The 24,225-nt window shown below is 35.0% G+C and overlaps 5 protein-coding genes and 1 long non-coding RNA gene across 23 annotated transcripts in view; 3 read left to right on the top strand and 3 right to left on the bottom strand.

Annotated features, from left to right (window-relative positions):
- The first annotated feature begins 25 nt into the window (after positions 1-25).
- On the top strand, positions 26-1,942 carry LOC115238988 (protein lifeguard 4-like). The gene is made up of 6 exons (XM_029813256.1): positions 26-283; positions 544-686; positions 839-947; positions 1,024-1,129; positions 1,211-1,362; positions 1,445-1,942. The coding sequence occupies exons 2-6, from the start codon at positions 554-556 to the stop codon at positions 1,692-1,694; spliced, it is 750 nt and encodes a 249-aa protein (XP_029669116.1). The 5' UTR covers positions 26-283; positions 544-553; the 3' UTR covers positions 1,695-1,942.
- Positions 1,943-3,304, bottom strand: LOC115238991 (60S ribosomal protein L26). Of its 2 annotated transcripts, none has more exons than XM_029813261.1 (4): positions 3,174-3,304; positions 2,713-2,891; positions 2,397-2,537; positions 1,943-2,126 (listed from the first exon to the last, which is right to left on the bottom strand). In XM_029813261.1, the coding sequence occupies exons 2-4, from the start codon at positions 2,878-2,880 to the stop codon at positions 1,989-1,991; spliced, it is 447 nt and encodes a 148-aa protein (XP_029669121.1). In that variant the 5' UTR covers positions 2,881-2,891; positions 3,174-3,304; the 3' UTR covers positions 1,943-1,988. The 2 variants fall into 2 exon arrangements, with proteins under 2 accessions (XP_029669121.1, XP_029669122.1); XM_029813262.1 differs by having other exon boundaries at positions 3,107-3,199.
- LOC115238992 lies at positions 2,781-6,748 on the top strand. The gene is made up of 3 exons (XR_003884579.1): positions 2,781-3,029; positions 3,139-3,394; positions 6,361-6,748. It is a non-coding gene; the product is annotated as an uncharacterized LOC115238992 (long non-coding RNA).
- LOC115238982 (serine/threonine-protein kinase 10) lies at positions 3,937-19,815 on the bottom strand. 8 transcript variants are annotated; one of them, XR_003884573.1, is made up of 16 exons: positions 19,479-19,815; positions 16,213-16,835; positions 15,956-16,120; positions 15,610-15,808; positions 15,367-15,497; positions 14,953-15,276; positions 14,422-14,467; positions 13,893-13,948; positions 13,022-13,106; positions 12,778-12,941; positions 12,146-12,675; positions 11,496-12,034; positions 11,215-11,373; positions 8,700-10,810; positions 6,424-8,154; positions 3,937-6,179 (listed from the first exon to the last, which is right to left on the bottom strand). XR_003884573.1 is itself a non-coding variant. In XM_029813239.1 (15 exons), exons 2-15 carry the CDS (start codon positions 16,369-16,371, stop codon positions 6,024-6,026), a joined length of 4,824 nt encoding a protein of 1,607 aa, XP_029669099.1. In that variant the 5' UTR covers positions 16,372-16,835; positions 19,479-19,815; the 3' UTR covers positions 3,937-6,023. The 8 variants fall into 8 exon arrangements, 2 of the variants coding, with proteins under 2 accessions (XP_029669099.1, XP_029669100.1); XR_003884577.1 differs by having other exon boundaries at positions 8,700-10,823; positions 11,237-11,373; XR_003884576.1 differs by lacking the exon at positions 19,479-19,815 and adding an exon at positions 19,199-19,278.
- Positions 19,816-19,886: 71 nt separating this feature from the next.
- LOC115238990 (NADH dehydrogenase [ubiquinone] 1 alpha subcomplex assembly factor 2) lies at positions 19,887-21,217 on the top strand. Of its 2 annotated transcripts, none has more exons than XM_029813259.1 (2): positions 19,887-20,281; positions 20,541-21,217. In XM_029813259.1, the coding sequence occupies exon 2, from the start codon at positions 20,558-20,560 to the stop codon at positions 21,026-21,028; it is 471 nt and encodes a 156-aa protein (XP_029669119.1). In that variant the 5' UTR covers positions 19,887-20,281; positions 20,541-20,557; the 3' UTR covers positions 21,029-21,217. The 2 variants fall into 2 exon arrangements, with proteins under 2 accessions (XP_029669119.1, XP_029669120.1); XM_029813260.1 differs by having other exon boundaries at positions 19,991-20,281; positions 20,547-21,217.
- Positions 21,204-24,225, bottom strand: part of LOC115238984 (poly(U)-binding-splicing factor half pint) — a 9,306-nt gene continuing 6,284 nt past the window's right edge. For all 9 annotated transcript variants that reach the window (XM_029813245.1, XM_029813244.1, XM_029813246.1 and 6 more), the window contains 5 exons: positions 23,691-23,904; positions 22,839-23,325; positions 22,531-22,742; positions 22,053-22,446; positions 21,204-21,832 (listed from right to left, as the gene is read on the bottom strand). In XM_029813245.1, coding sequence (XP_029669105.1) covers positions 21,723-21,832; positions 22,053-22,446; positions 22,531-22,742; positions 22,839-23,325; positions 23,691-23,904 — 1,417 coding nt within the window. In that variant the 3' untranslated portion in view covers positions 21,204-21,722. The remainder of the gene's footprint in view (positions 21,833-22,052; positions 22,447-22,530; positions 22,743-22,838; positions 23,326-23,690; positions 23,905-24,225) is intronic.

Raw genomic sequence — 24,225 nt, 5'->3', positions numbered from 1 at the left:
GAGCATCGTTCTATCCTTGTTATTTACTGAAAGTTGAATAAAGATAGAACGACGCTCGTGTGCACACGGGTGATATTTTCGAACACACCTCTGTTAGCGCGTAAGCGCTAGTGCTGTTACCCGAACTCAGCCATAACATTTCCTATGAAATAACGTATCTCTGTTTTCATATTTGATCGATTTTACATATAACGATGTCAAATAATTGACACTTATTAAAGCAGAGTGTAAATATAACTTGGCAACTTCAGTTTTGCTCTTTAGAGCTACCAAAGAAATCAAGGTGTGTCTTATAAGCGTCCTGTGCAATTGTCATTTTAAGAAAATTTCTGACATGGTTGTGTCACATATTGAAAAAGAGAGAAATTCATTATAAAATTTGATTCTCTCAAGGAATCTTTCTCTATTATACATATATATGTATATGCTTAAAGTTTATTGATCTATTTGACTAATATTTAATGAGGCATATAAATCCAATTGTCATTTCCCCTTTGAAAATGATATAATTTGTCAATGTTACTCCAAATTGTTTACTCTCAGGAAAATAAAAATGGCTACTGTACCATTAATATTGGTCGAGGAAGATGTTGAACGAGGTGGCAAGGAACAATCTCAACATGAAATACAAACTGATTTTGCATATAGGAATAATGTGCACAATGCAGATATCAATATACGAATGGGTAATTGTAAACATCATTATAGGAGTTTTAAGTTAACATATGTTTAATGTGAAATGTTCCTTTTGACATTTTAATATGTAATTATTTATAATTTAAAAATATTGTGCTACTTAATATCCACTAATTATGAAATAACAATATGATTTGCGTAGGCTTCTTACGGAAGGTTTATGGTTTGTTGACCATCCAGCTCTTGATGACAGTTGTGGTGGCTTCGGTATTTGTCATGAGCTCAACTGTGAAATTATATGTACAAGATAAGTAAGACAGTTTCTTTGAATATTTACTTTAATTATATATACATATAAAAGCATTAATTTATTTATTTGTTATTTAGCCCATGGACTATAGGCTTAGCTTTTTTCTTGACAATGGGAATTTTAATTGGCCTGCTGATAAAAAGAAGGGATCATCCTGCTAATTTAATCCTTTTAAGCGCATTTGTAAGTATAAAGGAGGACTGATTATCGTTTACTTTGTTATATGTATATAGTGTTTATTAAAATTTGCTTTAAAAATTGTAGACATTGGTACAGGCGTATACTGTGGGAGTTGTAGTGTCCATGTACGACACCACAGTTGTCTTAGAAGCTCTCTTTATAACATTGACGGTTTTACTTGGTTTGACAGCTTACACTTTCCAAACCAAACGAGACTTCTCATTTATGGGATTTGGGTTAGTAAATCTTTTATGCGTTTGCACGACTTTTTTTTTCATTCCTCAGAGAGTTATATATTGTTTTCTTCTTATTTTACAGATTATTTATTGGACTTTGGTGCCTCTTGATCGGTGGTTTCTTACAAATTTTTGTTCATAGCACTGCACTGGAATTAGCCATAAGCATCGGAGGTGCATTATTGTTCTGCCTGTTTATTGTTTTTGACACCCAAGCAATAATGCAGACTCTTTCGCCTGAAGAATATATCTTGGCAACGATTAATATTTATTTAGACATCATCAATTTATTCTTACATATTTTGCGAGCTCTTGCAATTTCAAAGCAATAAGAAAAACAAAAGTATTAAAAGTATTACGTATTACTGTTTATAGAGAACATTCATTATGTGAAAAGCACAATTTAATCTATAATTCTTGTTATTGTATAATACACACGCGCGAGCACGATATAGAGTTCTCTCTCTACTATTTAAAATAAATTTATATTTTTATCTAAGTATATACTTCTAGCTTCTATGTGAAATATGTAAGAGAAATTTTAGTGTCAAATACAAGGGATTTTCTGTGAAATTGAAAATTTTGTTTTTTTGTTGTTTTATTGTTATACATAAACAAAGGAAAATTTACGATGTTTCCATAGCAGCTGTCACGTCTTCTGTATATTTGCCTTTGTCTTTTCCTAACGCAGCCAATCTGCCTTTACTTCGCCTATCAATTATCTTTTTACGGTCTTTATCCATTTTCAGCTTTACAATAACCGTCTGAAAAAATAATATGATAAGTTAACTGCATGAAGAGACAAACTTACAAAATTAAAGAAAACAATTATATTATCAGTGCCAATTTTCTGCATCAATTAGATCGAGCAAGATTTGTCAACAAATATACAGGAAAACCCTGCACAAAGTTTACAAGTCAAGCTATTTATCTAATCCTATGTGAATGGATTTGGTTTAGTTCATCATGAATGTAGAAGAAATATAAATATATTAATACATATACTTTATTAATCATACTGCAATTATATATACCTTGGAAGGGTCAATGCCGACGTATACATTTGCACTGTTTGCCTTCTCACGCTGAATTCGCTCAATGTATATGACAAACTTTTTCCTGTAAACTTGGACAACTTTTCCTACTTGTTGACCCTTGTAATGGCCACGTACAACCTTTGAAATACATATATTTAGATATATTAATGCTATACATATATATAAAGTTTAATATATATGTACTTTAATGTTAACATTTTGAGAAATATCATTATTTTGAATAGGGTGATTTAATATTTACGATAAGAATACGAGAAAAACAGGTTGAATTTTAGGATTACGATGGACTCACCTGCACTTCGTCATCCTTGCGAATTGGCATCGAGCGCACATTATACTTTTGTCGTAATTCCTTGGACAGCGGAGCAGACATAAGCCGCCGTCTGATGTGAGAAGGCGCTGTGAAATGCCTTTTTCTGTTCTTCCTACGCGAGGAGGACACTAACCGATTGTACTTCATCTTCGTAGATCCTGCAATGCAGATTTATTATCGTGAGAATCTCGATTTTCACTGAGATATGAACTCGGTATATCAATCGACGAGGGTATACAGAATGAAACGTGTGTTAGGAAATGACAGGTTATGCATGATGCGGACTGCGATACAAGGTAATCGAAAGATATCTTGACGATTTTTCATATATACGAAAAATATGTTAATAACGATTTTATAGATTCTCGTCTACATAAAATGATGCTCAATTTCTCATCATTTCAGTCAGATGCCACGCGATTAACATTCTCTTCACTCACCGACGATGGTTCAATGCCGCGGCGTTAACCGGAAAGAAAATACGAGAAACATTTCACGAAGTGTCTAATGGCCGCCTTTCAATGCTTCCAATGAACCAATGGATATTCGAAGAAGAGAACGCGAAGCGTAAACGAGCTTGATTCGTTGGATGTGAGAGAACGGACCAATCAGTGATCATCGCATGGATTGAAAAGATCCTAAAGATTTTCATATAAACAGGGTATGAATTAATCCGACAAAGCGGGATATTCAATTAAGATATTTCTTAATTCATTTGACAAATATCGTATGTTACATATGCTTTCTCTCTAAAAAGTTCTATTTACATTCAAACTCAAAATGATATGATACATACTATATAACGCATGGAGAATTAAAATATTCACATAGTTTAAATACTTTCTATATTAATAAATGTGCAAATATGGTAATATTTTACTTTTCTTTAGTTTTTAATTTCTGAAATCTAATAATATATTTAAAGGAACAGTTGTTACCACACACACACACACACACACACAAAATTTTTTATCTAAAATATTTTTAATGACATTCAATAAGATTGCAAGTTTTTGAAATTTATGTATTTTCAATATAAACTCTTACAAATAAATTAACATGATGAATAATTCTAATTCTTTCATATTTGTCGTTAATATATGAAGAAGTATTAATAATTAATATTAATAAAACTGTTTAATGATTAGTATGACATAGGAATAGTAAGATATAATGTTTCGCGAAATCAATCTTCTCGTTGCATAAAAGATATACACAGTATTTATTGAAGAAAGACAAAGAAATCTGCTTCTTAATCGATCATTATAACACGATGGTATTTATACTAGATTACAGTTCCTTAATATTTAAGCGATTCATCAGAATTCTATATACACGAAACTTCTCGAATATGTGTAGAATGTCTCATTTCTGTCGTGCATCTTGCTTTGGCTATATATACTTGTAGACTAAAATTCTAAAGTCTATTTATATAATCTCGACTTTCTTTTTGAAGAAAGAAATGATTTTCAAGACGATCAAAAGATTCAAAGGAAAATATTCGACGCTGAGACATCCCGTATTGCAAAACTGATCCACGTCGTAGAGTAGCATAATTTATACAATAAAAAAAAGATATTCCTTTTTATACAAGTACTCTTTATCTACAGCTTGCATTAGCCACGCATGCTCGTTTTAAGTATGCATTATGAGAGAGATTCTCTAGAATGTCATCAGGCTACACAACCATGCAAACGTACAATGTATATATATTTGGTGTTATCCTTTGATTTTTAGTGCAATGTAAAATCTCAGATTACTTTGTTCCTTATAATCAGGAATAATTATTATTTATTCTCGTAGAGCATCGTATTTAGAATTAGTATGAAACCTTTTCACAAATTTTTAGTTTTATCGTGAACAGGCTTATATCATTTTCGCGTTTAGATATATGTATTCCATGTTTGTGTTCCAAAAAATTATATAAATTGAAATTATATTTTATGTAGATATCAAATATTTATAGAATACCATAATTTTTTAAATATAATTTAAAATATCACGCCTTATCATTTATACAATTTTATACGATATAATTTCAAGCGTATAATATAATCCCCATATTGGAGAGAAATAGTGGAATTTTAAGGAACAAAGTAATTCAAGTTCACGGATATTTACTAAAATATTCGTCTGAAGTAGAATACTCGCGTTGCTACTATAAACTTTTTTTTTATAAATAACGTAACTATAACCGAACATGGTGACTACAGCTTAACATTATTACATGAATTTATACCATGTACATAATTCAACGATTCTATGTATAGGTAGATAATACCTTAAAATCGTGATAGTTTAAAACAAGTCGAGCGGTCTGTATTGCCTTATACCGCTATTATATATAATCACATAACAAATATTAGAAATTTCCGATACGCCCCGACAGCACAACCGAATCGAATTGAGTTGATAGGAGGGTATACAGGGATATAATCATCTCTTTTTTTGTTAAATATAGAAAATATACATTCCACATGTCTGTGGATTGTATATAACTGTAAAATTATTACAAATTCTCTATAAACATACGTACATACACAACGATAAGAGTCTCCTCCCTTAAAGTTATCATCGGTTAACTGACGGTTAACTTTTATATGTTATATAATACATACAAAGGTATGTTTTTTTTATACCCAATGGAGTGTTAGTGTCTTTCATGTTGCAATAAGATTCCAAGATCAGGTATGGGCGGATTAATTTAAGTATATCAATGTATATATCGCTATATCGTGATATATAAATTATATATAACAATCTATACAGATATATATATTTTGGATAAAATATTGCTAGTATCAAATTATGTAAACTGGCTTTCGTAGCAATGAGTTACAAAACATTTCTCTTTAGATGTTTCGGAAGTTCCATATCATTGCAAAAAATCGACGCTTATTTCGGTAATTTTGCAATTTAATAGTACTTTCATTGTACGTTCACTATTCAAATTACGCGCGACGAGCAGTATTACTGAATTTCATCCAAGAATTATAAATGTGTAACGTGTAAAAATTTTCGAAATATTTAGACATTACTATCATTTTTATGGTGAGTCAAGTTTATATATATATAAACAATATAGCCGTATCTAGATAGAAATTATTCAGTTCCAAAACACGTTATCGCGATATTATATACATATATGAATCATAATGATAATCGATATGCAAAAAAGTATTAACTATTCAGTTTTGCAGTGACGTTTAGACATATTAAGATCACACGCACGCGTACGTGCATAATTTTGTACACGTTTTCTCGTTTATTTAATTCAAAAGCCTTCAGCTTCAGCCCTCGCTTACGGAAGACAACGAACTACGCGTAGACTCGGTCGTATGATGAGTCAAATCGGGAAGATCGGCCGGCAAGCATAACGGTATCGCACTAGGACCATAAATCGCCTCTTGCTCCTCGAGTTGTAACGCGAACTGTTCTTCAAGTTTCTGTAATGTGAGAAAGACATTAGAAGAGATTTATTTTGTATTTATTTTGTATACATTGGATTATAATAGAGTGTAGATCTTTCTCATGTCATCTAATTAGCAATATATATGATAGTATTTATAAATCTCTAGAAGGGAATAAATGTGCAGAAACAAAAATCGAGTATCTTTATATTTACAGAATCGCTGCAAACGCGTGTGAAGCATGGTCCAACGATGTTTTACAACAATATTATGGACTAACCTTGTGGCTTAACACTTTGTACACAGCTTTGAATCCGAAACTTGTGGAATCTCTTTTTAACTTTTCATTAGGATTTTTCTATAGGATCACATATATGTATATTATTCAAGTAAGAGGACTGTAATAAAAAAAATTGATTGTATATGCTATTAAACAATCATAGTTATGGGACCCATCAAGGAAACCGCTCATGACACCTTATTTTGCTAATTCTAAACCGTAAACACACTTACCCTGTTATTTCCATATTTTTACCATTTAAGCTTATAATGAAGCACAATATAATTTATGATATGTGTGTGTGATTAAATCGAAATACATGGACAAAATTACAATGTTGTACAAATGTAATTCTCACATATAATTCTAAAAATGTATATACACACAACGAGAATTGTATTATTCTTTTTATGTTATTTCTATTCTTATAAATATTCCCCCATATTAATAATTTTAACTGAAATCTGTATATTTAATATATATTAGATACACAAATTTATTAATAGTGTTTCTCCTTCCTTCCTTCAAGCACTTTTATCAATAGATTTTTTATAAACTACAAATGGATCAAAAATTACACATTGAATGGAAATGAAAGAAAAATAGAAAGAGAGAGAAAAAACAAGAACACTAACACACACTCAAACTTTCTACATAGATCTCGGGAAATTAACATCTTATCCGACTTGTTATACAGATCTCAAGAAATTAAAATTTTATCTGACTGACTGCATATTTTTTTCAACTCTTAGAACCGTAATTCATAAAGAATAAATTAATCTGCCCTATTATATAATACGATTTCTCCCGATATATATATCCCACAAGTTTTTTTTTACAAAAACCATGTATAGTTACTTATCTTTCAAGTTATATTAATAACTTTTTGCATTTCATACATAGAAAATATGTATATATACTACATCTAATCTGTATATCTGCCGATCTATGGCATTATTATTAAAGGCACCAATGAGTATAGCAAAGATTATTTTTCTATGGTTATTCAAGGGAAAGTATATGTTATATAAACATGGACATTTTATAAATGTTTGAAAGAAAGCTATATAAGAATGAAGTTGCAACAAAATTGTGATATATTTCGAAATGTAGATGATTTAAAGAATGTTCCCTTACTAAAACACGAATTTTTTTATTTTAGACCAAGGATATGCAAGGACACATACACTGATGCGTTAAATGCATGCAAACAACACATGGAAATGAAGCCATTTGCAGAAGCTGGGAAGACTTGGAAATCTATATATATATATATGCGTACACTTGAAAAATGTTACTCTATGCCTTTGAAAAAAACGCAAAAAGAAGAAACATCGATTTGTATACGCATATATAACATGCATGTATATATGTTAAAATGTTTTGCCTATACGAACATATTATTAGGAGGATGATTTAGAACGGGTATAATTTACGAAAAGGTGGGACTAAATCCGGTCTAGAATGACTTCGTGAGAGCGTGCCGTTCGACGTGTAGGTGCCTGCGTCCGAACCACTAATTTTTAGCGACACCCTGGGTATAGTGAAAGACGGAGAGGTGGGAGTGGAGCGCGGTAAGCGTGGAGATCTCTTCCAAGTGTCGGAAATTACGGTTTTAGAGTAGTCGAAAAAGGGAAAAGAGAGACCACTAAGAAGACCAGAAGAAGGCAAATAGTCTTGGTAGAGCTTTTCCAATGCTTCCATTTCAGCCGCCAGATCAGCTTCTATCTTCTATAACAGGTACATCAAGACTTATTTCAGACTTATAGTGCTCGATACTTTGTTGCGTTTAAAATATTTTAACTGCAAATTCTATATCGTATATTTCCTTTTTCTCCCGCTTTCTCTAATTGTTTTTAATTATTTACAGTGACTTTTATTTTATTAATGATTAGTCATGCAAATTAAAAGCTCCGCGCAAAGCGACGCAAGCTGGATGCAGAAGCGGACGTTTATTACAAGAAACAATCAATCGAACAATCGAGTTTGCGCCCATATCTCGGCTCTCGGTTACTTTACGACGTTGCGTCGGTTTGCGCCGACCTTCCAAATAAACTAAATTCTCACACACTGTTATAGATGCATAAAATAAAAATAAAATAAAATAAAATAAAAAAATTTGAAAGTGAAGCACATCGCTGAATCGATAGAAAATTCAAAAGCGATTACACTACCAGGCTGTCAAAGATCAATTTTTGCATCCAAGAGAAACATCGATAAAACGTAAAACTTGGGACAATTTTTGTCCATTTAGCCGAGATTTGCCCAATATTTACCTGCTTTCGAGGCTTAAGTTGCGCTTTCCACTCACGAATTTCTTTGCCGTAAGCCTCCTCCTGTTCCTTCAACTTTAATGTCTCGTGTTCCATTAGCATTTTTCGCTTTTCGTTCTGCAATTGCTCCAGTTCCTTGATTGTGGCATCGCTCTGGGCCCTTACTTCCTCGAGCTGCCTGGAATGTTTCAGTTCAAATCTCTGTTGCTCCGCTCTGTATCTCTTCTTCTCGTTCTCCTGAAACTTTTTCAGCTTCTCCCGCTCGGCGTCGGGATCCGGCGCGAGCACGGACGACATCGAAATCCTCATCGATTCGCGGAACATCATCTCGCGCGCCTTCATTTCGTTGCGAATACGCTTAGGCAGATTTCTACGTTCCGCCGTTTGCCGCTTGATCAACTCTTCCTCCTTTCTCTGATTCATTCGCTTCATCTGTTCCAGCTCTTTCTCATGCCGTATGAGCATCTGATGTCTCTGCAGGAAGAATATATCCTTGAGCTGTTTCTTGAGTAATTGTTGCCGCTCGTGTATCTGCCGTTCCTCCTGCTCCCAGATGGCCGCCTCCCTGCCACGCATCAATTGCTGTTTCTGCTGCAAGAATTGCCGCTCCATTAACGCGATCTTCTCGCGATGACTATCCGACAATCGCCTCAGCGACATCTCGTGACTCTCATTGAGCTTCTCCAGGAAGAACTTCTCTCGCTCCTCGTGCTCTGCTTCAAGCTTCTCCTTTCGTATCTTAAACGCACTCTTCCGCTTATCCTTTGGCATCAAGTCTATCTCTTGCTTCAATAATCTCAATTCTTGTTTCAGACCCTCTCGGAACTGCTTGAGTTCCCTCTCTTGCTCGCTACGAATTTTCTTGGACGCCAATCGTAGATCGACTTCCTGCTGCGCCTCGGCCCGCTCGATCTGCTGTCTCTGTTGTCTGGCAAGCGCTTCTAAATCCGCTTCAGCATTACGTTCCAAGAGTTGCCGTTCCTGCTCGAACCGCTTCTCCTGCTGATCCTTGTTGAACTGAGCCTTCTGTGCCAAATCCTGGAATTGCTTCTGCTCCATTTTCTGCAGCATCTTCAATTCCCTCAGCTCTTGCTTCCTGAATATCTGATCGTCGTACACCTTGCCGTTCTCATCGTCGCCGTATATCACCTTCGAAGTCGTCGTCGTCATCACGACACCATCAATCTCGAACTTTCTCGTGCGTTTTCTCGTTTTCTTTTTCAAATTCATCATTTGTATATCCTCCTTTGTTCTGGTCGGTCGAGATATTTCGCGATTGTAATCGGGCTTACGACGCAGAACGACCTCCTCGTCGACTTCCGTGTGCTGAGCTTGATTCAATCGATTTTCCTTGTTCGATTCTCTGCTATCCTGACTGATCGTCGTCGAGATGGATTCGGCGTCGGAACGATCGATGCTCTTGCTCGGGGTGTGCGATCTTATGGAACTGGAATCGCTCTGAGACCTGGAACCTTCGAAGCTATCCGGAGAAACTCGTTTTTCCTTGCCGAAACTCTTGACGTTGATCTCCTTCGGCTTGACCGTCTTCACGATTCTATCGTCGATGTGATGCGGCATGATCTCATTCTTGATCAATCCATTCATCTTCTTCGCTCCGTTTCTCTCGTAGTTGTCCACTTCCGAAGGTTCTATAGTCGTACCGGCGACCATTACTTTGCCGCTCTCGTCTCCGCTATCGCTCTTCAAGCTCGATCTCTCATTCGAGCTCAAATCACTGTGAGAAGAACCGGTACGAATAACGTTATGCTTCTTGGATATCGAAGAGTCCTTCACTTGTTCCTTATCATCGCCCACCGTAACTACGGAGACGTGACTGGTATCTTGCAACTCGTCCACAATTGGGCTCACTATAATCACTTCTGACTCGTCCAACTTTTTACCAATCCTCTTGGACACGTCGGTAAGTACGATAGGCTGTTCTTGCGGCGTATATTCCAGACTATCCAGACTAGGAAATGCGTCATCGTCGACAATCGAATTGTCATTCACCTGAGTCTTGTTCATTTCGTTGGCAACGATAACGACTTCCGACGTCGGTGAAGTGCGACGCGGAAGAGGCGTCGTCGTCGTCGTCGTCGTTGACGTCGTCGTCGAGGGTGCGTCCACCAGTACAAATCACTGTGAGAAGAACCGGTACGAATAACGTTATGCTTCTTGGATATCGAAGAGTCCTTCACTTGTTCCTTATCATCGCCCACCGTAACTACGGAGACGTGACTGGTATCTTGCAACTCGTCCACAATTGGGCTCACTATAATCACTTCTGACTCGTCCAACTTTTTACCAATCCTCTTGGACACGTCGGTAAGTACGATAGGCTGTTCTTGCGGCGTATATTCCAGACTATCCAGACTAGGAAATGCGTCATCGTCGACATTCGAATTGTCATTCACCTGAGTCTTGTTCATTTCGTTGGCAACGATAACGACTTCCGACGTCGGTGAAGTGCGACGCGGAAGAGGCGTCGTCGTCGTCGTCGTCGTTGACGTCGTCGTCGTCGTCGTCGAGGGTGCGTCCACCAGTACGGGCGGATGCGTCGTCACGACGGTAACCTGACTTATGTTACTCGCTAGGCTATTCGACATGTCCGGCGAGTCGGCAGTAATACGGACAGTCGAAGTGTTTAAGCGTACTTCTTGCTCGGGTTGATTTTTTCCTGCAACGTGAGTAATACAACATAAGTAGAAAAAAGGTATAGATAAATTTATAGATAAAGATATAGATAAAAGGTAAAGATAAATTTATTTATTCCAGATTGATATATTATTCAATTTTTACCAGTAATAACGACTATATTGTCTCCGCTGCTTCTTCTCGAACCGCTTCTACTTTTCAGCGGCGTCGACGTAATTACTGACACGTTAATTCCCGAATCTTGTTTCTCTAAACCCTTATCGTCGCTTACTGCGTCTTTTCGCCCGTGTTCTGTGCTATTATCATCCACTTTAACGTGTAATTCGTCCGAGAAGTTTTCCAAGGAATCGTTTCTGGACGATCCCGCGCTGCGACTTTTCACAGTCGCATTCTCAGTCTTTGTTAGATCAAACTGTGTCTTAATATCCTCTGTGGAATTAGCCTTAACGTTATTCTTCTCTGCTAGAACCGTCGATGCGACGGTAGATGTATGCTTCAAAGTTTCCATAGAACCATCGCTTATTCTTTTTCCAGAATCCATGGACAATCGCTTCTCCAATACAGCGTTCAGTTTCTCTCCGACAGATTTCCGTTTTTCTTCCAAACTCTTATAATCTCCTTTCTCTTGAGATTGTAGATTGTAATTCGTTACATCATCAACGGATAATAATTTATTTTTCATCCTAAAAATTGAAATATTATTTTAAGATAAAGAGTTTTCTTTCAATTCCATTTCAGTATTCGAGTTTAAATGCGCACTATAAATAAAAAATAAATAATTAAATAAAAAATACCTATCCTTATTTTCTAAAGATGATTGCTTATATATTATTTTCGACAAATCTTCAATCATTTCTGGCTTTACAGGTGCCGATTTGCGTTTTTCATTTACTCCCATTTGCTTTTTCGAAGCGGGACTCGATTTTCTGTTCATTAACTTCTGCTGATTTTCAAATTTTCTTATATTATCGAACAGTTTAACATTATCTTCATTTTCAGCTTTCTTTATTTTCCCGGAACCATCCAATTCATTTTGCATCCGATCTTCAGTTTCCAAGTTTCTTTGTTCTTTAATGTTTGTCACTTGCTGATCCACCGTCTTTTCATTTTGCGATAACTTATTAATTTGCGATTTGTCTTCGGCAGATTTCTGTTTATCCGTTCGATTCACGATCTTTTCGACATCTTTTGAAATGTTTTCTCTCTCTTCGACGTCCTTCTTCTTCTTTTCTTCGCTATCTTGACGCATGGGTGGTGGGGGAGGCGCCGGCCCTTTATCTCGAGATAATCTACGCTCGCTTGTTTCGCTTGGCGGCTTAGGTGCCTGAACAAATAATTTATACACGACATTAACATTCTTAATATTCTTCAAATGCAAGGATACAATGAGTTATTATCTAATGAACTAATCAATTATATCAAATACCTGTTTTTTCTCTGCAGGTGGAGGCTGTATGTTCTCTTTGGATTCAGCCTTACGTAATCTTTTATTCTTGTCCTCCTTCTCACCATCACGGTTCATCTCACGCTTATTACTTTCTTCTTTCTTCATAGGTGCAGGTAATGCCACGAGATTTTCTTTGTCAGCGACTAGAAAACGAAGAAAATATTAGTATATTTTGCAATGTTGTGTCCATGAAGTATAAGATAAAATTTTGTAAAATGCTAACTCTTAATTTCAGCATCAAGGCGCGTAGGAGCGGAGTCATCTGTGATTTGATCCAGCTCCAGAGGAAGCTGAGACGTGCGCTGCTCCTGAAACATTAATATATATGTGATTTATACGCGAATATAACAAATAAAATAAAATTTCTTTCAATTTTTAATAATTTAATTTTCATATCACTACTAATAATGAGATATTAAAAGTAACATGTAACTAAAAATGCACAGATAAAAATCGAAATCAATACTACAGATCATAATTATAAGTTAGTTATTTTTATATATAAAAAATATAACGATAGAGCATTGAAAAAAAAAGAAGATACAAAATATAATATTATTTCATGCTGCATATAATGTATAGGATATATGATTTATGTAAACCATAAGCTGCTTTCTTATAGAAACTATTACAAATAACCAAATTCTTTTTTGATATATTAAAATTGGTCTTTGATAGGGTAAATAAAACATACAATACAAATCCTCCAATATCCTCCCTTGCTTTTTAAAATAAAACTTTATGTTTTCTTATATAAGTTCTTATCATTCCACATATAAAAATATTAAGATGTAATCATCGGAAAGTAAATATTTTATATTTTATCTATAATACTATTTGAAACTTTCAACCCAACACCTCATTTATTCCATAATAAATCTTGAAATATCACCAAAAAATTTTGATTGCTATCCCTTATATTTTTGAATAGTTTCAGAGAAAACAGCCTGTAACATGAAAGCTGTGTAAAATATTTATATTTTTATATTATGTAATATATATGATTTTGTTTGTTTGTATATTATGTAGCTCTCAGTCTTGCAGGATTAATCGATCCTGTTAGCGCATAGAATGCGACAGTGCAAGCTACTAACCTGACATACATTGGGGTAATGAGGCTGGCGAGGGCCAGGAGAACCGCATGCACAGCCAAAGTAATTACAATTATCACAAATACATTCATTCTGATCACACCAATATATATTTTATACATATAGAAGATGTTCTACTATCAATACTCTTCTACAGACACTTTTAACCACTTATTCCTTGTGATCGAAGAAAAAAATAAAATTTATGATATATCAGAATTTAACTTTAAATGCATGCATTATTATTGCAACCATTATTACTGCAATATTTATATATTTAACTAAGATTACATCATGCATATCAGTTGCATATAAATACAAACAATCTCGTATCATCTTCTCATTTCAGATTTAAAAATTTATAACTTGTAAACCATCAAACTATAAATTATGCTCTTAATTTTTTAGAAGTATTGGTCGCGGGAATAGTGGTTTTAATCGACACAATATCTGATCAACATTTTAACAATTTATATTCCATTGTATAAATGGTAAATGAGACACATATATGCTTCACCTAGAAGCAGCTTACCAATTCGTTGATATTGTTCTCTGTGTTTTTTCGTTTTTTTGGCCTTCTATAATAACGGAAGCATGTAACAATGTGTAATACATGTTAATTCTGCATTGTCAGAAACTTAATGTATATCTATTTATATTATGAAATGTGTGGATATCTACCCATGCTATTGCATTAAGATGCAAACTCTTCTTGTACTAGAATAAATTCTTTTCGCACATGTAAAAATTGAAATTTTGATATCAAGATATATACACAGTTTATGCAATTTTAATGCAACTATGGTATAAATCAAGATATGTAAAAATATTATGTTAAAATATTTCTTCTTCTTTGTATATAAGGCAAATGTGTTTAATTCATATAAAAGAATACTTATGGATACAATTTGTATTTTTTGAATATAAATATAATCATGTATGTTATATTTAATTCTATGAATTTATACTTATTAATTTATCACTAATCAAATTAATTTTATTGCATAATTAACATGTACATGAAGAATTTAAAGTAAAATACATGGTGAGAAATAAATCCTACCTCCGCCTCCTCGTCTACGAGCTCTTCTTCAACAACATCCGCCTTATATTCAAGCAACAAATCCCTGACAGGTTTTGGATCTAAATTTCGGCTTATGAACGGATGTTTTAACAAATCATCAGCTGTAGGTCGTGAGGTCGGATCCTTTATAAGTGCTTTAGCAATAAAATCATTAAATTCCTTACTCCATTTCCCGGGTTGATCCAATTTCGGCGGATCGCTTTTTTGTATTTTAAGTAGCACTCGCATCGGCGACATTTCGTGGTTCGGTGGCTCCATTTGTGCAAACTCTATCAGAGTTATACCAAGAGACCAGATGTCCACCTAAACAATCGAAAAAGTATCATGTTTATAAGTTGAAATTAGAGTAAAGAATAAAAAATACATTTATATATATGAGAGTATATCACCTACTTTAAAATCATAAGGATTATCTCTAAATGTTTCACATAAGACAACTTCGGGTGCCATCCAATAAGGAGTGCCAATAAATGTATCATGCTTCTGTAAAGTATGTTTGTTCTTTGCAGATACTCCAAAATCAGCTACAATCAAAGATAAAAATCTTATACATTTGTTTAAAATGCACATATACAGCAGCAATAATAGAGAGATACATTATTAAAAATATTTATTAAAGTTGAGGCATATATTTACCTAATTTAACACCTCCTGCCATAGTCAATAAAACATTTCCTGCCTTTAAATCCCTGTGTATAACTTTGGATTTGTGTAAGAAAGCAAGACCTTTAGTCATATACTGACAAATGTACGCTATTTGCATTTCAGTTAGCGCTTTTTCCAGTTCGACCATTATGGAATCCACAGCACCACCATCACAATATTCGATTAACATCTATATGAAAACATTTCACTTTTTACTTACTATTTCATAATGATTGATCATTTAATTATATCATAGAAATAATTTCCCAATTTATTAATTTCCACTATGACTGTTATAAAACCATTATCACAAAAAAAAAGGGAAAAAAAAACATACCCATAATTTTCCTTCAATGAAATAGGCTTCATGTAATTCAACAATATTAGAATGTTTGCATTCTGATAAAATATCTATCTCAATCATAAAATCGCTAAGATCATCTTCTCCCTCTAATGCACACATTTTTGCAGCGGCAAGCTGGTTGGATTGCCTGTTCTGTGCCTGCAGTAAACAGTATAACAATCGTTTAAAAATATATAGACTGGATAGAATAATCACCCTTAGTAGAGTAGAATTTCTTTACGCGATATTACCTTATAAACTTTACCAAATGCACCATCGCCTAATTCACCCACCATTTCCCAAAACTCTTCCGGGTTACAATCCATTTTAATATTGTTATACAGCTTCTTCTTCTTTGCATCATTACCACCAAAGTGGAATGCTTTCTTCAGATTCGATAAGAATGACATTTTGGCAGTTACAGTGTTTGATATATTTGCACATACACTCAAAAATTGAACTTTTATTATTACAATTTGAATGCAAAATACCCTTTGACTGTACAAAATGTAGCTATTAACAATTGTGTATTAAATTCGTGAAACGTTACTTTGCTCAATGTTTAAAAGAGCTTAGTAACTATTATTTTTCAGCGTTGTAATAAGCAGTACATTTAAAACAATGTATTACTTTATACAGTCCACATTATTTTGATATTTATTGTATCAAGAGTTCTTTAAACACAGATATTTGTTTCAGATCCCTGCTGGATACCAGGGGACCGTGCCACACCACTCCCGCATTTTTGTAAATTCTAAACCACACTTCTTAATTGATTGTTGTTAGATGCAAACTGCTTTGAGCACAAATAAGATGAATGCAACCCATTGCTCTTCAATAATTATATATGCAATGTATATTGAAATCAAGTGTTCTGGAACAGAAAAATATAATACATTATCTCATTAATCATCCTTTTGTTTATACAATATCGACTATTTTAATTCATAACTTGTCAACATAACTTGGTATTTAATTCATTTTAGAGTCAAAGTATATCCTTTATATATATTTAATTTTATATATATATTTAGTTATTGAATAAAAAGTTATATATTTAATGTAACACATAACAATAATATATTTTTATGCTTCTAAAAGTTTGAAAATAATGAATGTTGTAGAAATTCCAGTGATGGAGAAAACTAGGACATAGTCAATAGAGAGAGAACAACATTCCATCCATAAGATCTCTCTCTTTATATTGGTTTAGAAGTGGAAATCAAATACAAAATTGTAACAAAGACGCGCGTTTAAAATTCTTTAAAACAATCATATCAATCTATTGGAACAATCCATTGTATGAGAAATATATTATACATAACATATATACACACACATGTTATAAATGATAGAAATAAGAGATAACCAGAGCTAGAGAAAACTCAGATATCATTGATAAGCTTAAAAAAATGACTATCTGTGATGCAGTGGGTATTGTCAACATACAGATAATGAAGAACACAAACGCTTCTCCAGTAATTTTACAATAGTAAAATAAAAATTTAAATTTCTACTACTTCAAATTGACAATTTTTATTTCTATCCTTTTGTTTATACAATATCGACTATTTTAATTCATAACTTGTCAACATAACTTGGTATTTAATTCATTTTAGAGTCAAAGTATATCCTTTATATATATTTAATTTTATATATATATTTAGTTATTGAATAAAAAGTTATATATTTAATGTAACACATAACAATAATATATTTTTATGCTTCTAAAAGTTTGAAAATAATGAATGTTGTAGAAATTCCAGTGATGGAGAAAACTAGGACATAGTCAATAGAGAGAGAACAACATTCCATCCATAAGATCTCTCTCTTTATATTGGTTTAGAAGTGGAAATCAAATACAAAATTGTAACAAAGACGCGCGTTTAAAATTCTTTAAAACAATCATATCAATCTATTGGAACAATCCATTGTATGAGAAATATATTATACATAACATATATACACACACATGTTATAAATGATAGAAATAAGAGATAACCAGAGCTAGAGAAAACTCAGATATCATTGATAAGCTTAAAAAAATGACTATCTGTGATGCAGTGGGTATTGTCAACATACAGATAATGAAGAACACAAACGCTTCTCCAGTAATTTTACAATAGTAAAATAAAAATTTAAATTTCTACTACTTCAAATTGACAATTTTTATTTTCTTTTTTTTTTCAGATCAGAGTAATTTGCCGTTCTTCTCTACATTCTGGCTTCGTGTTAATACGCGAACAGAAAAAAAATGTCATTTAATCAGATTAAAAGAAAAAAATACGGAATGACGAGACGCCAACATATTTCACACTCTTCCACAATTTCCTTTCAAGAGGAAGAAAAGTGACACGCAACGACGAACGATTGCAGAATATCTCCTTACTCGTAAAAGCATTTCGCGTGGGCAGGGCTTGCAAAACGTCCCCCGGATCGGCTCATCGGGGAAACGGAAAATTCGATTAGGCGTTAATACCGGAATACCGTTGCAGTATCGCACACTAATACGTGGAAAAGCGCACACGTAACGAAGCGCATAGATGCGTTCTGCTTCGACGATAATCCTCTTTAGCACGGCGATTACAATCCGCCACCGTCGTCGTCGTCGTCGTCGTCGTCGCTCCTGACCTGATCGATAGCGCCGTCTCGGCTCTCGGCTGCGTTTGCATCTCGCGCTGATTTATCGCGCGAGATCCGTCTGTATCGCGAGCGTGGCAGCGTAACGAACGATAAGAAAACGAGAAATCGCGCGAATGAACGAACGAGGCGAGCGATGACCAGCGAGAGGGAGAGACGGAGAAAGAGAGATGGAATACGAGACGTCGACAGGTGTTGACGCTCGGTCACGCGGGTTGACACAATTTTGACAAGTAACCTTTAGGTCACGTCATTACGTCAGTATCGCCCCGATGCGTGCAAGAGTGCCGTTCGGCTCTAAATTTTCGAAAATTCTCTTTCGCTCCGTTCTCGCGTATTATCCGCGTATCCGTAAGTAGTTAAATCTCGCACGAACACGCCCTGACACACGGCTGGAAATCGGCACGACGCTTGAGAGATGAGAGCGAGAGATACCTAGTTGTCGTCGGACGACGACGTTGGCGAGAGGCAAGATTTGCGTCGCGTGAAACTATGACGTCTGTCGTATAATCCTGCGCGTAAAACCTACGGATTTCTTCACCAGCTGCACCTTCTCCGTGCCTACCTGTCCACCTACCTACCTACCTACCTACCTACCTATACAATCCCCTTCTCTCCAAAATACGAAATATACGTAGGTAATCTGATTTTGAACGCACAAAGTGTAGAGAAGTGCAGTTAGGAGGAACAGACCGCTCGATGCAACTAAAAAGAGAGAGAACGAGGCGACCGTATATACCGCTCTCGCTTCGGGCGACTTTGCCGAGAGATGACACGATGCCGCGTGTCAGCGTGCGACATGCGACTCTAGGGCGGACCCGGACGACGGGAAACGACGCGAGAAACAAAAACGTCTCGTGCGAGAACGCCAGCTTACCTCTTTCGCGCGATAAAACGATTAGCCTGGTGGTCCTGGACACGACACACCGCTTTCCTCCTCCCCGCCGCGTTGCAAAATCCACCGGAATGTAGCCGCTATCTGTTTGACGTCGCGCGTCTCGTTTCACGGGATCCGTCCATCGAGAAAAGAGAGAATCGCGCACTATTTAAGGCACACGCGCGTGAGATTTTATGCGTTCCGTTCGCGACACGCGGAGCTATCTCTCGCGAAGATCGGTATACTCTACGGCGGAGCTATGCACGGCCATTTTCAGCACCACTCTCTCTACCAACACGTTGCGTGACTGCACTCACGTACGCACACACGCGCGCGTTGTCTCATGCATATATACACGCGACACTGCTCCAGCACGCCTGGAAGTGACGTATCGGCTGGCCGATGTCGTGATAAATATGACGAGGGCCTATCAGAATTCTGTCTGGACGTGGCAGCAATGTGTCCAATTCGGGATAAATTTTTTCGCTAGTAAATCTAGTAACTTCGAAGTACATACAAAAATTATCGACGTAGGGAAAATAAAAATAGCGTTTGATTGTCCAATCACAATAAAAAAATCTTTGCTCCTTTTGTTCTTATCGGTCAATTAAAAGTTATTCTACCCCACGGATAAGATTTTCGAACGCACTCATTATATAAGTTCTATGTTGGAAACTTATTTCCATAGATATATATATCTATATCCTACATGTCTATGATTATTTCCAAAAAGAAACATACGGGGTTAATTTAACCTAAAAACAAGTCTTGATTCTGTTATTTGTGCTTATATCGAACAAACGGTGAGATTTTTTAATGATTTTGATTATATATAAAATTATAATTTGTTCAAAACAACTGTTGCTATTTATCGTGTGCCCAAAATTGTATTTAAATAATATTGTTTTGAGGTTATAAACTTGCCAATTGTCAATATTTTTAAGATTTTCAATATTTCTCAATTTTTAACATTTTATTATATTTAATATGTTATATGTATATTTAAATGTTTTATATTTATATACACGTGTCAGATATATATAACTATTGTTTCTTTCGCAGTATATATATATAATAACATGGCTAAAGAACGCGGCGTCATCAAAATGATTTGGAATAGTTTTGTGTCTTCGCTAAAGCCTCAATTCGCTCGTCGTAAATTAGTGGGCGAAGATTACTATGGCACAAAATATTACGAGGAGGATATTCGCAATTCCAGGCGTCCCAGAGCTCCTCGATATTTCATACCGGTAAACAAAGATGATTTTGATCAAGAACTGCCCGCTGAATGGGAATCCTGGTTAAGATATCGTAGAAATGATCCACCTACGCGAGAAGAAGTTGAAGCTAACTATCGATTAGCGATGACCAAGAAAAAGAATGCAGCAAAGCTTTTAGAAGAAAATTATTCCAAGGATGAAAAATCTTCTAAAGATCTTCCTATTCAACAGTCTGCTTCTCAACCTTCCAATCCAGGAAATTTTCCAGTTTATGAAGAGTATAAAAATTTTGGTAGCAATTACGTACCAAAAGATTCATATAAGTATTGAGAACAGAAAATCAATTAAGATATAGCAACAATCCTAGAGCAAAACTATAAATTATTATATAGTTATGAAATAAATATTTGACAAAGCTTTACATTATTGGATATTTCAAGAGATCATTATATTACATAATATGGATCTTGTAAAGCTGGTATATGTGTATATACAATATTATATATATATGTAAAACAATTTTTTAATATTCTATTATTTCTATACATGTAAATTAAGATATATCGCGCTTTCCTATATAATATCAATTTACGTTGAAATTATAACACTGATACTACATAATGGATATCTATTGTATGAAATATTTTTCTTGAAAAACTACATCATTCGAAACTGCAGTTGACTGCAGTTGTGATTGCAATTATGGAAAAAATATCTTAATCACTATGATCCATTTTACAAAAAAAAAACTTACATATGTACGCAGATGCTCTAAATCGTTTGATCAATCTGAATTTTTTTTTTCTCCGAGTTACACTGTGAAATTCCTACATTTTGCAATTTAATCACTACGAATTTATTGTTAGAATAGTGATAACTTCTGGCTTTTACTATTCAACACGTAGCTAAGAGATTTCAATTACAAATAGTAGTTTAATGGAAAAATTCACACAGTGTTGATCATTAAATATGGAATTTCCTTTATATGAATGAAATTGATAGAAACTCAATATGAGATAACACATCAACCAGAAAAATCACTATTGTCAAATAGGGCCTGGTCGTATAATTCTCCTTTAACCAATCGTCCACCGAAATATCGACCGTTTAATGAATCTCTTGCACGTTCCGCTTCTGAAAAAAATAAAAAAATTATACAATAGATCATTAACATATACAATATTGCGATTCTGTAACTTAAGGACAATGTCGCTATAATTATGTGTCGTTGCGCATGTAGTTTAACGTGTCAAAATACATGCGCAACATGTAACGATAGCGATATTGTCGTTAAAAGTTATAAAATCACCGTAGATTAGATTTATTAATCCGGACACATGTAAATATACTTTACCGCTCATTTGGGAGAATTCGACGAATATCTTTACGATAACTTCCGCGTTTTCATCATCCTCGGATTGTCTCTCCTTATAAATAATAACGCGCTCGACCACACCAAATTTGGAGCATTCATCTTGAATCTCTTCCTGTAGGGTCTCGTCCACATCTTCCGGCGCCACCATATTTCTCAGGATAACTACACGGGACTCGACTTTACGCATAAGCTTTTGCATAACGAGATGACGTGCGCTCTGGCCTTTGATCGACATATTTTCCTGTTGCTGCAACGTTTGCGGTTCCGTTTCCTCTAATAGCTTCTTCTGTAATTCCTCTTGTTGTTTCTGATGAGCCGCTTGTTCCTGCGCCCGTCTCATAATGTCGGAACTCGCGGTTGTTGTAACCGGTATCTAACAAGTATAATTAAATTTTTATAATTAATATATCGATAATTTATGAATATTAATCTGGATATACATTGATAAAATATTTACGACTGGTGTGCCGACGATTGTAGGAGCGACAACGGCTGGAGGTGGTATAACGACCGGTTGACCAGGAATCGGCTGGATAATGGCGGGTGGTCGCGTTAAAGTCTGCGGTATAGCTATACCAGGTGGAGGTATCACCGGTGCTACTGTCGCTACCGTTGGTGGTGCCATTATCGTCGCAGGTGCTATAGTAGGCCGTACTACACCAGGAAGTGCTAAAATATAGAAATAATGGAAAATATAATTCTCTTTTCTAAGTTAAAATTTTTTATAAAATGTGTATAAATCTATGTGAATTTACATTTACATACCCTGATTCAGGATCGGCGGCGCTGTAGCTCCAAGTTTAGTAAGACCTAACGCTACTGCGTTACTGGCGACAGCATCCATCGCTTGAATCTTCGCCGTTGCAGCCGCCGCGGCTACTGCAGCCGCAGTCGGCATCATACTGGTACCGCTAGGCGGTCCCATAAGCGCATTCGGTGGCGTTATGGCTCTACCCACTCTTAGATATTGACCTCCCAAGTCGAAAAGATTCATGGAGGCGATAGCCTCTAACGCGGCCTGCATAGTCTCGTACTCGATGAATCCGTAACCCTTATGCCGATGCGGTGAACTGCCCTGCGCGAGCTTACAATACGTGATTGGGCCAAATGCCTCGAAAACTGACTTAATATCATCCTCGGTCAGATCTTGATGTATCGATGCTATATATATACGATTGTAATGTTTGCTCTCCTCAGTGATCTCATCGATCACCGATTGCGCTTGTGGCATGTTGGACGGACGTCCTACAACCTAAGAAAATTACAGGTAATCTTTAAGATGTAATACTTCTATATAATGTCTATAAATTATAATATATAATAATGTATAAACACTATATTATTTTAGCACATTTGTGAAACTATTTACTAAGTACATAACATAATAGGATATCTGTGATGGGATAATTCATTAAAAAAATACAGATAAAATAATCTTTAGAAAATATAAGTAGAGATATATATTATGCAAATTAATAAGATTTTCGAGCAAGCTGTGCAGCTCGCTCGAAAATCGTAGATATTGGATAAAGGACTAAATAAAAATTTGCCGACCTCCGGCGGGATGATAGGATTGCTGGGGGACAGGAAATTCGTTATATAGGTACGTCCCGCTACCTTGATGTTGCGGCCACCGATCATGACACCGTTCATTTGTTCCAAAGCGAGTTGTGCGGCTTCGGGTATCTCGTATTCGACAAAGGCGAAGCCCTTGTGCTTCTGCGTAACGGGATCCCAAGACATATTGATGGACTTGATCGGTCCAAATGGCAAGAAAGCTTGCCTGATTGTGTCTTCTTTCAATTCGAAACTGATGCTGCCCACATAAACCCTGTTGCACAATTGTGTTTGTTATTAACATTAATGTTACTTTTTTTTATATATTCTGTATTTTTTTTTTTAATAATGTAATTTACTCAAATTCGGATATCAATCAGCCATGTCAGAATAATATAATGTGTAACTTTAAAAAGCATATTTGAAATAATGTTAGAAAAGTATCTTGAATATTAAAAAATATACTCTAATTTATCTAATTTTATAACAATTCGTACATAACACAATAATATAAATAAATAATATTGATGGAAAATATCATGTATAAAAAGAAAAAAACGGATTATATTATTTACATATATTTTATATATCATAT

Source organism: Formica exsecta, unplaced genomic scaffold (genome assembly GCF_003651465.1).
Source record: "Formica exsecta isolate Colony F162 unplaced genomic scaffold, ASM365146v1 scaffold363, whole genome shotgun sequence".
In the NCBI taxonomy this organism is placed as follows: Eukaryota; Metazoa; Arthropoda; class Insecta; order Hymenoptera; family Formicidae; genus Formica; species Formica exsecta.
This window is presented reverse-complemented; position numbering and strand designations above follow the sequence as displayed.

Coding starts and splice junctions, on each gene's coding strand:
- LOC115238988 (XM_029813256.1), top strand. CDS start 554: ATGGCTACTGTACCATTAATATTGGTCGAGGAAGATGTTGAACGAGGT. Junction 687..838: donor AGATATCAATATACGAATGG/GTAATTGTAAAC, acceptor TGATTTGCGTAG/GCTTCTTACGGAAGGTTTAT. Junction 948..1,023: donor AAATTATATGTACAAGATAA/GTAAGACAGTTT, acceptor TTTGTTATTTAG/CCCATGGACTATAGGCTTAG.
- LOC115238991 (XM_029813261.1), bottom strand. CDS start 2,880: ATGAAGTACAATCGGTTAGTGTCCTCCTCGCGTAGGAAGAACAGAAAA. Junction 2,538..2,712: donor GCAAGGATGACGAAGTGCAG/GTGAGTCCATCG, acceptor TGTATTTCAAAG/GTTGTACGTGGCCATTACAA. Junction 2,127..2,396: donor TCGGCATTGACCCTTCCAAG/GTATATATAATT, acceptor TTATTTTTTCAG/ACGGTTATTGTAAAGCTGAA.
- LOC115238982 (XM_029813239.1), bottom strand. CDS start 16,371: ATGTCATTCTTATCGAATCTGAAGAAAGCATTCCACTTTGGTGGTAAT. Junction 13,949..14,421: donor AGAACAATATCAACGAATTG/GTAAGCTGCTTC, acceptor GTAATTACTTTG/GCTGTGCATGCGGTTCTCCT. Junction 13,107..13,892: donor ATTACCCCAATGTATGTCAG/GTTAGTAGCTTG, acceptor TTAATGTTTCAG/GAGCAGCGCACGTCTCAGCT.
- LOC115238990 (XM_029813259.1), top strand. CDS start 20,558: ATGGCTAAAGAACGCGGCGTCATCAAAATGATTTGGAATAGTTTTGTG.